Source organism: Stigmatopora argus, chromosome 14 (genome assembly GCF_051989625.1).
Source record: "Stigmatopora argus isolate UIUO_Sarg chromosome 14, RoL_Sarg_1.0, whole genome shotgun sequence".
Lineage (NCBI taxonomy): Eukaryota > Metazoa > Chordata > Actinopteri > Syngnathiformes > Syngnathidae > Stigmatopora > Stigmatopora argus.
In genome coordinates, this window is record NC_135400.1 from 13,518,194 (window position 1) to 13,528,392 (window position 10,199).

Consider the following 10,199-nt stretch of genomic DNA (forward strand, 5'->3'; position numbering starts at 1 on the left):
GTGTCCAAAAAGTGTCCAAAACTCCACTGGGGAGAAGTGTCCAAAAAGTGTCCAAAACTCCACTAGGGAGAAAAGTGTCCACAAATCAAAACTCAAAAGACCAAAATACATACCTGCACCGGTAAAAAAGTGTCCATAAATCCACGGGTAAAAAAGTGTCCATTAATCCACGGGTAAAAAAAGTGTCCAAAACTCCACTGGGGAGAAAAAGTGTCCAAAACTCCACTGGGGAGAAAAAGTGTCCAAAACTCCACTGGGGAGAAAAAAAGTGTCCAAAACTCCACTGGGGAGAAAAAGTGTCCAAAAAGTGTCCAAAACTCCACTGGGGAGAAAAGTGTCCAAAAAGTGTCCAAAACTCCACTGGGGAGAAAAGTGTCCAAAACTCCACTAGGGAGAAAAGTGTCCACAAATCAAAACTCAAAGACCAAAATACTTACCTGCACCGGTAAAAAAGTGTCCAAAAGTCCACCGGTAAAAAAGTGTCCATAAATCCACGGGTAAAAAAGTGTCCAAAACTCCACCGGGGAGAAAAAAAGTGTCCAAAACTCCACCGGGGAGAAAAAAAGTGTCCAAAACTCCACCGGGGAGAAAAAAAGTGTCCAAAACTCCACCGGGGAGAAAAAAAGTGTCCAAAACTCCACCGGGGAGAAAAAAAGTGTCCAAAACTCCACCGGGGAGAAAAAAAGTGTCCAAAACTCCACCGGGGAGAAAAAAAGTGTCCAAAACTCCACCGGGGAGAAAAAAAGTGTCCAAAACTCCACCGGGGAGAAAAAAAGTGTCCAAAACTCCACTGGGGAGAAAAAGTGTCCAAAACTCCACTGGGGAGAAAAAGTGTCCAAAACTCCACTGGGGAGAAAAAGTGTCCAAAACTCCACTGGGGAGAAAAAGTGTCCAAAACTCCACTGGGGAGAAAAAGTGTCCAAAACTCCACTGGGGAGAAAAAGTGTCCAAAACTCCACTGGGGAGAAAAAGTGTCCAAAACTCCACTGGGGAGAAAAAGTGTCCAAAACTCCACTGGGGAGAAAAAGTGTCCAAAACTCCACTGGGGAGAAAAAGTGTCCAAAAAGTGTCCAAAACTCCACTGGGGAGAAAAGTGTCCAAAAAGTGTCCAAAACTCCACTAGGGAGAAAAGTGTCCAAAAAGTGTCCAAAACTCCACTAGGGAGAAAAGTGTCCACAAATCAAAACTCAAAAGACCAAAATACTTACCTGCACCGGTAAAAAAAAGTGTCCAAAAGTCCACGGGTAAAAAAAGTGTCCAAAAGTCCACGGGTAAAAAAGTGTCCAAACGTCCACGGGTAAAAAAGTGTCCAAAACTCCACTGGGGAGAAAAGTGTCCAAAACTCCACTGGGGAGAAAAGTGTCCAAAAAGTGTCCAAAACTCCACTGGGGAGAAAAGTGTCCAAAACTCCGCTGGGGAGAAGTGTCCATAAATCCATGGGTAAAAAAAGTGTCCAAAACTCCACTGTGAAGAAGTATCCATAAATCCGCCGTCCATCCGTCTGTGCCGTCCATCCATGCCGTCCGTCCCTGCCGTCTGTCCCTGCCGTCCGTCCCTGCCGTCCGTCCATGCCGTCCGTCCATCCATGCCGTCCAGGTTGAACTTCACTTTAGTGTCCCGGAGGTACTGAGCCAGGCCGGCGTGGTGCAGTCAGACCAGGTGGCCCCAGGCCTTTTAGAACTCAAGCCGCTGTCCAGGAAGATGTCCGTCAACTTAAATAAGCCACACAGGGACAGAGTTTAGTCTGCTTTCTAAACAAACATTTATAGCCTTAATTCCATCGTGTACATACACTACAACAAGTGCATGCCATACAATGTGTGTCAATCAATCACATTTGCATTTAACATCATTAACCAAAACTTTGAGCCCATTCGCACCGACAAATAAGTGTATTTTTACAAACAAAATCATAGGAGTATGAACATTAGCTTAACTAACGCTCATTTAGCATCCACAATAAAGTACAGTTAGAAGCACTACGTGGACTCCCTGCTAGCGTAGCGATTAGCCATTCGCGGCTAGCGCTAGCCTCGTGCTAATCGCTCATTAGCATGATATTTCCACACAAAAAAAAGACAGTTGGAATCCCGTAACAATAGCCACCGCGTTAAGAACACCGCTCGGTTCTTATGAATACTTGCCCAATACATAATTTAGCAAAATAACATTAAAATTTAAGCTTGAGGTTTAACCTTAACCCATGCTTGCTTAGCGGAGCTCAACATGGCGATCTTCAGCTCAAACTAAAGGCACACTTGTTCACTATAACAAGTAAGTAACTCGTAAGACATCAAAATAAACGCACACTTGTTCATTATAACAAGCAACTAATTCGTAAGACATTAAAATAAATGTTATAATTATTGTTATACCTGACTGGCGTGCAATAGGTCTGAGATACAGTGTGCCTAGCCCCACCACCTGAAGTCATTTGAAGTTAATCAGCGTGTTTTCGTCTCAGTGCCCTGTGATTGGCTGGCAAGCCATAGTTGGCCGTGATAGGCTCCAGCATCCCTGCAACCCCTGCGAAGTAAAGCGGTGCGGAAAACTATTGAATCAATGAATGATTTATTTTGAAAAACGGAATTATATCGGCACCATAAGATGGACCAGAGCTATTTTGTATAGCTACCAAAGAGATGTGTATTCTCAAATCAATAAAACTGAATACAGTATAAACCATTATATATATATATATATATATATATATATATATATATATATATATATATATATATATATATATATATGTGTGTGTGTGTGTGTAATGGTTTAATTTGAAACTGCTGTATTCAGTTTTATTGAACCCCTATATATATAAATATATATACATATACATATATATATATATATATATATATATATATATATATATATATATATATATATATATATATATATATATATATATTCTCGTCCTTAAAAGCCAAAAGTCAATATGTACTTGACTATTTGACTGTGGTTTCAAAGTAAACCATTACACGCGTATTTGTGTCTGTGCGCGTGTCTGTGTCTGTGCGCGCGTGTGTCTGTGCGCGCGTGTGTCTGTGCGCGCGTGTGTCTGTGCGCGCGTGTCTGTGTCTGTGCGCGCGTGTGTCTGTGCGCGCGTGTGTCTGTGCGCACGCGCGTCTGTGTGCGCGGGTCTGTGCGCGCGTCTGTGCGCGCGTCTGTGTGTGTATGTGTGTGTGTGTGTGTGTGATGGTTTACTTTGAAACCGCAGTCAAATAGTCAAATACATATTAACTTTTGGATTTTTAGGAAGAGAAAATGACTAGAGTCCAACCATTATGACTAATTTGTGGCATCCAGCAGCTAAAATCTGTCATCGCCGCTGGCTAAAACTGCCAGATGGATTTACAAACAGTGGAAACTCCCAGAAAACAAGCACACTGTATAGTAAGGCTTTTTTTCCCTTGAAACATTTTTAAAGTTGTTTAACAATCGCCGCCAGTGTCTCCGTCAAGGCAAAAAAAATAATTTCTGCGTCATCATACATTTTTCCCTGACCATTTATTTAACCGTATGTCCGCAATATGTATGGATTGGAGATCTGTCACGTAAAGTTAAATTGAAAAAGGTCCTTGGCGGAGGCGATTGTTGTTGTTTTTTTTGGAAGAGGTCACTCTAAAAGTATTCATCCTGAAATGTTCCATGATATTTTTCTTCCCGGCTGGGTTTAAGTCGGGGGATAATCGTTTAGCGTTTACATAGTGCTTTTTCATTTGCCATTTTTTGGGACGGATCGTAACGATCACCTCCTCGCCGTCACCAATTAGCTGGGGGGTGGGCAAAGGGTTTGTAGAAGCAACGGGGGTTGGGCAAGAGAAGCACCTGACGGCAATCCACTGATTGCACTTGTAGGACACTAGTATTGTGGAAAGCTTGCTCTTTATGAAAACCTACATTTTGTGGAATAGTTTGAAATGAAAGCTTAGTTTTATGGGATGCTATGCCTTTACATCAAATCAAAAGCCTTTAGTGTCATCATACACCGCTGCATATAATGAAATGGGTAAAATATCATTCAACAAAGGTGCTCTTAAATGAGTCAAAATGGTCAAAAGTCTGCATTTTGATGGCCAACATTTACAATAGGTCCAGAAAAAGACTTGGACTGGCTTGGAGAGTCTGCAACAGGGCTCCTCGAGGGCCGCTGTGGGTTGGGCCAGCATTTTGTTCCGAAACATCCAGCACAGACTCGGTCGGACTCAGTTGAAGCAACGGGGGTTGGGCTGCAAGAAGCACCTGACGCCGATCCACTGATTGCACTTGTAGGACACTAGTATTGTGGAAAGCTTTGCTCTTTATGAAAACCTACATTTTGTGGAATAGTTTGAAATGAAAGCTTAGTTTTATGGGATGCTATGCCTTTAAATCAAATGAAAAGCCTTTAGTGTCATCATACACCGCTGCATATAATGAAATGGGTGAAATATCATTCAACAAAGGTGCTCTTAAATGAGTCAAAATGGTCAAAAGTCTGCATTTTAATGGCCAACGTTTACAATAGGTCCAGAAAAAGACTTGGACTGGCTTGGAGAGTCTGCAACAGGGGTCCTCAAGGGCCGCTGTGGGTTGGGCCAGCATTTTTTTTTCGAAACATCCAGCACAGACTCGGACTCAGTTGAAGCAACGGGGGTTGGGCTGCAAGAAGCACCTGACGGCAATCCACTGATTGCACTTGTAGGACACTAGTATTGTGGAAAGCTTTGCTCTTTATGAAAACCTACATTTTGTGGAATAGTTTGAAATGAAAGCTTAGTTTTATGGGATGCTATGCCTTTAAATCAAATGAAAAGCCTTTAGTGTCATCATACAGCGCTGCATATAATGAAATGGGTGAAATATTCAACAAAGGTGCTCTTAAATGAGTCAAAATGGTCAAAAGTCTGCATTTTGATGGCCAACGTTTACAATAGGTCCAGAAAAAGACTTGGACTGGCTTGGAGAGTCTGTAACAGGGGTCCTCGAGGGCCGCTGTGGGTTGGGCCAGCATTTTGTTCCGAAACATCCAGCACAGACTCGGTCGGACTCAGTTGAAGCAACGGGGGTTGGGCTGCAAGAAGCACCTGACGCCGATCCACTGATTGCACTTGTAGGACACTAGTATTGTGGAAAGCTTTGCTCTTTATGAAAACCTACATTTTGTTGAATAGTTTGAAATGAAAGCTTAGTTTTATGGGATGCTATGCCTTCACATCAAATCAAAAGCCTTTAGTGTCATCATACACCGCTGCATATAATGAAATGGGTAAAATATCATTCAACAAAGGTGCTCTTAAATGAGTCAAAATGGTCAAAAGTCTGCATTTTGATGGCCAACGTTTACAATAGGTCCAGAAAAAGACTTGGACTGGCTTGGAGAGTCTGCAACAGGGGTCCTCGAGGGCCGCTGTGGGTTGGGCCAGCATTTTTTTTCGAAACATCCAGCACAGACTCGGACTCAGTTGAAGCAACAGGGGTTGGGCTGCAAGAAGCACCTGACGCCGATCCACTGATTGCACTTGTAGGACACTAGTATAGTGGAAAGCTTTGCTCTTTATGAAAACCTAGATTTTGTGGAATAGTTTGAAATGAAAGCTTAGTTTTATGGGATGCTATGCCTTTACATCAAATGAAAAGCCTTTAGTGTCATCATACACCGCTGCATATAATGAAATGGGTGAAATATTCAACAAAGGTGCTCTTAAATGAGTCAAAATGGTCAAAAGTCTGCATTTTGATGGCCAACGTTTACAATAGGTCCAGAAAAAGACTTGGACTGGCTTGGAGAGTCTGCAACAGGGGTCCTCGAGGGCCGCTGTGGGTTGGGCCAGCATTTTGTTCCGAAACATCCAGCACAGACTCGGTCGGACTCAGTTGAAGCAACGGGGGTTGGGCAAGAGAAGCACCTGACGGCAATCCACTGATTGCACTTGTAGGACACTAGTATTGTGGAAAGCTTGCTCTTTAGGAAAACCTACATTTTCTGGAATAGTTTGAAATGAAAGCCTAGTCTTATGGGATGCTACGCCTTTATATCAAATCAAATCAAATGTACGTATGTATAAAAAATACGACCAAGTAAGGCTTTTTTCTTTAAAAAAAACAACAACAAATTATAGTAAGGCTTTTTTCTTAAAAAAACGACAGTATAGTAAGGCTTTTTTAAAATTAAAAAACGACATAGTATAGTCAGGCTTTTTTTCTAAAAATACGACCATGTATAGTAAGGCTTTTTCTCCTAAAAAACGACCATGTATAGTAAGGCTTTTTTCCTTAAAAAAACAACAACATAGTATAGTAAGGCTTTTTTTCAACAACAACAAAAAACCGAACGTGTATATATAGTAAGGCTTTTTTATTTAAAAAAATGACCATGTTTAGTAAGGCATTTTTACATGAAAAAATACCATGTCCAGTCAGGGAATTTTTTACAGACAAAAACGACCATTTATAGCAGGGGTCCCCAAACTTTTTCCTGTGAAGGCCACATAACTTTTCCCTTCTCTGATGGGGGGCCGGTGTCAGTTTGTAACAGAAAAAGTGTGACGATCGTAGGGGAGGTTAATTTTTTTTTATTGTTTTCCAGAAAGCCACACATAACCAAATAACCCTTTCCAGGTTCTTTACAGAAAAAAAGTCAGGAAACATATAATAACACTATTAATGAAATAAATAATAACTAAATAACCCTCTCTGAGTTCTTCACAGAAAAAACAGGAAATAAATAACACTATTTATGAAATAAATAATAACTAAATAACTCTCTCTGGGTTCTTCATAGAAAAAAAAGCCATGGAACATTAACTTTCTGTTGTGCCATGCACAATCTTCTCCCTTTGCTCTGACGTTTATGCACGACACCACAACCGTCATTACAGAATCCCACGTCAACATTTTGCAGCACAGTGCTTGCTGGTGAATTTGGCAGTGGACTCGTAGCGGGGCGGTGAGACCCCTTTTTTCCAACTCCCGGTTCATGCGTCCCCTTATTAGACCGCGAGTTTCGGCCACCATGCTAGGAGCCCCGTCAGTCGTGATGCTAGCTAGCTTTGACCAGTCCAGGTCCAACTTCTCCATGGTTTGGCACACTTTGTCAAAAATATCCTCTCCCGTTGTAGTCCCTTTGAGACTTTGGAGGGCTGCCAGATCCTCGCAAATCTCAAAGTTTGCGCTAACTCCACGAATAAAAATGAGCAGTTGCGCTGTGTCTTGCACGTCCGTGCTTTCATCCAGTGCTAATGAAAAAAAGTCAAATTCTTTCGTCTTCTGCTGCAGCTGGGCATATACATTACTCCCGATTTCTTCAACGCGTCTGGTCATTGTACTCACCAACAGACTTACGGCATTAAATGCATCTTTCTTCTCGGGACACACCTCCTCCGCGACAGTATCCATACATTTCTTAACAAACTCTCCGTCAGTGAAAGGCTTACCGCTGCTTGCTATCAATTTAGCAACCCAAAAGCTGGCCCGAACGGATGCCTGGTTCTGCTGAGATAGTAGTCCACTTTTTCGCTTTGAGAGTTTGTCTGCTCGTATTTGGCCTTGCAATCTATCGTACTTGTCTTTGTGACGGGATTCATAGTGTCGGCAAAGATTGTATTCTTTGAATACCGCCACCGTCTCTTGACAAATGAGACAAACAGCCTTTTCTTTGCATTGAACAAAAAAATAATCGTTTGTCCACTCCAGGTTAAATACCCTGCATTCTGAATCAATTTTTCTCTCACCTAACTTTTTCGCCATTATTCCGTTCTCAAACAGGTTGCAGTTTTAATATGCTTGAATAGTCCGCGATGGTCCCAGGGCTCCGCCCTCACCTGCGATCGTCCAGATGTCTCGGTAACACTGCTCGTGCATGCAACGGTGGACGTGCCCGCATGCATCAAAGGGAAACACTCTCCCCGCGCGTGTCACCAAAGAAGCAATGCGAAGCCCCGCTTCACTGGGATGATTTGTGGGCTCAGCAGGGGTGCAATGAACCAAACACAAGATTAAAACGTCCCAGTCTTCAAGGCCAAATAGGAAAAAAAATCCGATAGCGTCTCTGGTATTGTTCAGAGGGCCGGTCCAAATGTGCCGGCGGGCCGCATCCCAAAAAAAAAAAAAAAAAAAAAAAAAAAAAAAATTCCGATAGCGTCTCTGGTATTGTTCAGAGGGCCGGTCCAAATGTGCCGGCGGGCCGTATCCGGCCGGCGGGCCGGATACGGCCCGCCGGCCGTAGTTTGGTGACCCCTGGTCTAAAGGGAGTATTAGGGCTACACTAAAAACCTTACATTTTAAAAATGTACATTTACTTAAAAAAAAAAAAAAAAACTTTTTCCACAAGTAAAATATTTGTTTAAAATTAGAAATATGTAACAAAAACTAAAAATAGTTATATATTGCTTGCAAAGGTATTGTTTTTTTTACGAAAAAATAAAAACATTTCATTCATTTAAAAAATCTCTAGTCCAAATATTAATGATAGTCACTTTATTTAGAATAGGCAAATGTCATAAAAATATAAATGTGTAATTTAGCTGTGCAATCCTTTATTTTTTCAATGTGGTCCTAATACTCCTTTGTAAAAATGTGCAAAAAATATTCATGCAAAACTAAAAGTGTTTTTAGTGTCCTTGCTTTCAAGGCATTCCAGCATACAGCGAGCGTACAGTGCAAATGTTGAATTGAATTGATAATCGGACTCATTCCACACTTAAACAATTATAAATAAGAACTTTTTAATTTTTCCGGGTGAAAACGATACTCAATATTATATACCCATGAAGGATCATGACAGTCTGGACCCGACGAGCGACGGTCTACCTGGCAGGATCGGATCCGACATGTGCCTCGGAATCTCCCTCTCGTCCGAGGTGACATCCAGGTTTTCGGGGAGTGACGGGCAGCGTCGGGCGGCGTCTAACGGCGCCGGCGCCTCGGGAGTGGGCGGCGTCAGGGACGAGGTGTCATCCGAAGTGGCCGCCGTCACGTGGATCCCGCTGGACAGCGAGTCCTTGGACTTGGAATCGGACTCCGGCCTCTACGACAGGTAAGGGACAAATCCGTTTGTATCAATTGTGTCGTTCCGCAGCTTGCCCTGCTGCCCTCTGGCAGACGCTATAGCTCCCACAAAGTACGGACAAATAGGCTTAAGAACAGTTTTTTCCCCACATCCATCAGGACTCTAAACTTGCGGTAACACAACACACACTTTCTGCGTAATAACTTCGGGGTGAGGTAATATGGCTGACCATATCCTACTGGCTGACTGAAGGTAAGTGAAAGACAGTGAGAGGTAAGTGATCCGCTCGGGGGGGGATGCGATGTATCCATCACGGCAGAATGCCAAATTACGAGTCCGAAATGACCGCTTATTTGGGTCTTTTGCCAGGAAAACGCACCTTATGGAGAAGCACTACCAATTTCGTCATACACAGTTTCTGGGTATGATGACAATTAGGATTTTTGTCGAGTCAATGATGATGACAAAGCCTATGTCCGATTATTATTGCGATACGAGGGCTCGTCTGAAAACGGGGCGGATGTCTAGCTGTACGGCACAACAAAGCGCTAATGAACGCAAGTTTCTCGATCTTTTCAAAATCAAAGGAATGACTTAACAAGCAGGTGCGACAGGTCTTTTATGTTAGCCTAGGCTGTTAACACCTCCCCACTATTAGTTGCTTACAAAAACGTAATTGTAAACACCTCCCAAATTTGCATTATCCTAAATTCTTAACTCATACATACATACTAACAAATCATGGGCAAATAGCTAACTTTGGCTAGCTAGACGCTACGTTCCCACCTAGTTTCTAGACCATTTTGTAAGCCTCACTCGAATTGAATAATTGATCATTTCATGTGTGTACCTGCAGGAGCAAGGCGGCGCTGTCCATCATGGAAGGGACGGGATGTAAGGAGGATGCTGCCGTGCCGTACAAGGAAGCGGGAAGTGGACTGGGGGACACGGCGCTGTAGGCGGGCGGAACTGGCGCCATCTGACGCTGAAGCAGCTGCAGAATGACGGTGATGTCAGCCATCATCCGGCTCTCCAATCTGCATCGACACAGGTCAACTCAACTGAAATTTTGTGGCTTTTTTGTTGCACCGAACAACCAAAACAGGTGAATATATCATTTTTATTATTGGAACTGGTTGTCATTGCTTCATTATTTTAAGAGCAGTGTCAAAACTTCAAAACTTCAAAACATGGGGGTATAGCT

The 10,199-nt window shown here is 42.7% G+C and overlaps 1 protein-coding gene and 1 non-coding gene across 3 annotated transcripts in view; one reads left to right on the forward strand and one right to left on the reverse strand.

The window, feature by feature from the left end:
* Window positions 1-12: 12 nt before the first annotated feature.
* Window positions 13-10,199, reverse strand: part of kcnh6a (potassium voltage-gated channel, subfamily H (eag-related), member 6a) — a 28,020-nt gene continuing 17,833 nt past the window's right edge. For both annotated transcript variants that reach the window (XM_077619194.1, XM_077619193.1), the window contains exons 16-18: window positions 9,846-10,032; window positions 8,797-9,013; window positions 13-1,712 (exon numbers count right to left, since the gene is read on the reverse strand). In XM_077619194.1, coding sequence (XP_077475320.1) covers window positions 1,675-1,712; window positions 8,797-9,013; window positions 9,846-10,032 — 442 coding nt within the window. In that variant the 3' untranslated portion in view covers window positions 13-1,674. The remainder of the gene's footprint in view (window positions 1,713-8,796; window positions 9,014-9,845; window positions 10,033-10,199) is intronic.
* trnac-gca (transfer RNA cysteine (anticodon GCA)) overlaps window positions 10,188-10,199 on the forward strand; it is a 71-nt gene continuing 59 nt past the window's right edge. The window contains exon 1 of the tRNA in view: window positions 10,188-10,199. This exon is cut by the window's right edge and continues 59 nt beyond it. This is a non-coding gene — a tRNA (tRNA-Cys).